General features: G+C 35.1%; 2 protein-coding genes across 2 annotated transcripts; one reads left to right on the forward strand and one right to left on the reverse strand.

Annotated features, from left to right (window-relative positions):
• Positions 1–748: 748 nt before the first annotated feature.
• On the forward strand, positions 749–1,891 carry EIN_319180 (tryptophanyl-tRNA synthetase, cytoplasmic, putative; the record flags this gene model as incomplete). The annotated part of the gene is made up of 1 exon (XM_004253742.1): positions 749–1,891. The coding sequence occupies one exon, from the start codon at positions 749–751 to the stop codon at positions 1,889–1,891; it is 1,143 nt and encodes a 380-aa protein (XP_004253790.1).
• A 97-nt stretch (positions 1,892–1,988) lies between these two features.
• On the reverse strand, positions 1,989–2,147 carry EIN_319190 (Hypothetical protein; the record flags this gene model as incomplete). Its single annotated transcript, XM_004253743.1, has 1 exon — positions 1,989–2,147. A coding segment is annotated over one exon (159 nt), but the record flags the coding sequence as incomplete, so codon positions are not given.
• Between the last annotated feature and the right edge of the window lie 60 nt (positions 2,148–2,207).

Genomic DNA, 2,207 nt, shown 5'->3' on the forward strand with positions numbered 1-2,207 from the left:
AACTATTACAACAATCATTAATTAATTGTTATTTTTGTTCAACAATCAGTCATTAATAAATATATAGTAAAATTAACCATATTAATAGTAAAAATCATATAACAATGAAAGAATTGAATAAAATAGAAGGGAAGTGTTCTTTATTTAAACATTCTTTAAAACTTGTCTAATGCAAATAATGGTTGCTTCAAACAATCATTAGTGGCCTTGAGTCGACAATGTAATGGAGAGGTGTTATGGTGTTCGTCCCTACCTATTCTCTAGATCATTGTTTAGACTCAACAAAAGACAAGTCGATAGCACGCCAATTGGAGTGTCATGGTGTTCGTCCCTGCTTCTTTTGCTCAGTGCTGTTGAGACTTTGTTTTCCTCCACATTCAAACATATTGGTTTATTCTCTTCTTTCTTTTTTTGTAAGACAAACTTATCTTTAGGTTAACAGGGTGTGCTCCAATTACTCTCTTTACTTATTTGGACGTCGGGTTCAATCAATTGATGTATCTCTTACTATTTTTATTGTACCATTTATTATAATACAAATTATTATAAATATAGTATCAAATCAAATAAAAACAAATCGTAAAAGTGATAATTCAATTTTATTATACAAAGGTACAAGAATTATAATTACTAATAAATTAGAAATAAACTATATATATAGTTTAATTTTTGAAGAAGAAGAGAAAAACAGGACGATTGAGTCATAAAACTGTCTGAAAAAAGACTGAGAGAAAACCTAGAAAAAAAGATGACACAACAAATTGTAACACCATACAATGTGAGTGGTCTTGTCGACTATAATAAATTAGTCAAAGACTTCAACGCTGAGCTTTTAACACCGGAGCAAATAACACGGATTGGATCCGTAACGCATCGAGACCCTCACATATGGCTTCGACGTGGTCTATTTTTCTGTCATCGAGACATCAACCCTATATTAGATGATGTAGAGAAGGGGAATAAAATTTATCTTTACACGGGAAGAGGGCCATCGAGTGATGCGCTTCATTTAGGCCATTTGATACCGTTTATCTTTACTCAATACCTTCAAGAAGCTTTTAATGCGGAGTTAGTAGTTCAATTGACTGATGATGAGAAGTATTTGTGGAAGCCAGTAACTATACCAGAAACTAAACAATATACTATAGAGAATGTGAAAGATATTATAGCGGCTGGGTTGGATGTGAAGAAGACTTTTATCTTCAATGATTATGATTACATCGAACGGATGTATCCTTTAGTCACTAAAATTCAATCGCGGATCACTTTCAATCAAGTCAAAGGGATCTTTGGATTCCAAGCACATGACAACGTCGGCAAAATATCATTCCCAGCAATTCAAGCTGCTCCCGCTTTCCCAGAATGTTTCCCACATTTGTTTGGAAAACAGAAAATTCGATGTTTGATCCCTTGTGCTATAGATCAAGACCCATATTTCAGAATGACTCGAGACCACGCCGAAGCTCTTGGTGCTTATAAACCAAGTCTCATCATGTCAAAGTTCTTCCCCGCCTTACAAGGCTCACAAGGAAAGATGTCCGCAAGTGATCCAAACAGTGCAATTTACTTGATCGACACCCCAAAACAAATCGAAGAGAAAATTAATAAGCACGCCTGTTGCTCAGTCAAAGACTTGGACCTGTTTAAGACTCACGGAACTGATACTACTGATGATGTACCTTTCCAGTACTTAAGATTCTTCTTAAACGATGACCAATTACTCGACAAAATTAAGACAGACTACGAGGCTGGAAAAATGATGCCACAAGACGTGAAGAATATCTTAATTAAGGAATTACAAGAACTCGTCCAAAATCATCAGATCAAAAGACAAAAAGTCACTATGGACGTCGTAGAGGAGTTCATGAGAGTCAGAAAACTCGAGAAATAAGTCACAGCTACTTGGTATCAGACTTCGGGTTTACTGTACTATAATTTATAAATTCTATTAATAAAATGTATTAGAACCAGAATCGAGTCTATCTACGTCACACGTCATAGATGATTTGGTTGGCGTAGGTGTAATAATAGAAGATCAGAACAAATAAAAGACCAATACCACAAGTGATGAGAATAAGAACAGACTTTGTGATATTGGAACCCTTCTCGTGCTCCTCAAAAGTCGCTTCGATATGAACAAACCCATTTTCTTTGCTGAGTATCATCACTACGATACTCTCATTTGCTGATAACACAACACTCAAATA

This window comes from Entamoeba invadens (genome assembly GCF_000330505.1).
Source record: "Entamoeba invadens IP1 unplaced genomic scaffold scaff_1105074724328, whole genome shotgun sequence".
In the NCBI taxonomy this organism is placed as follows: domain Eukaryota; phylum Evosea; order Mastigamoebida; family Endamoebidae; genus Entamoeba; species Entamoeba invadens.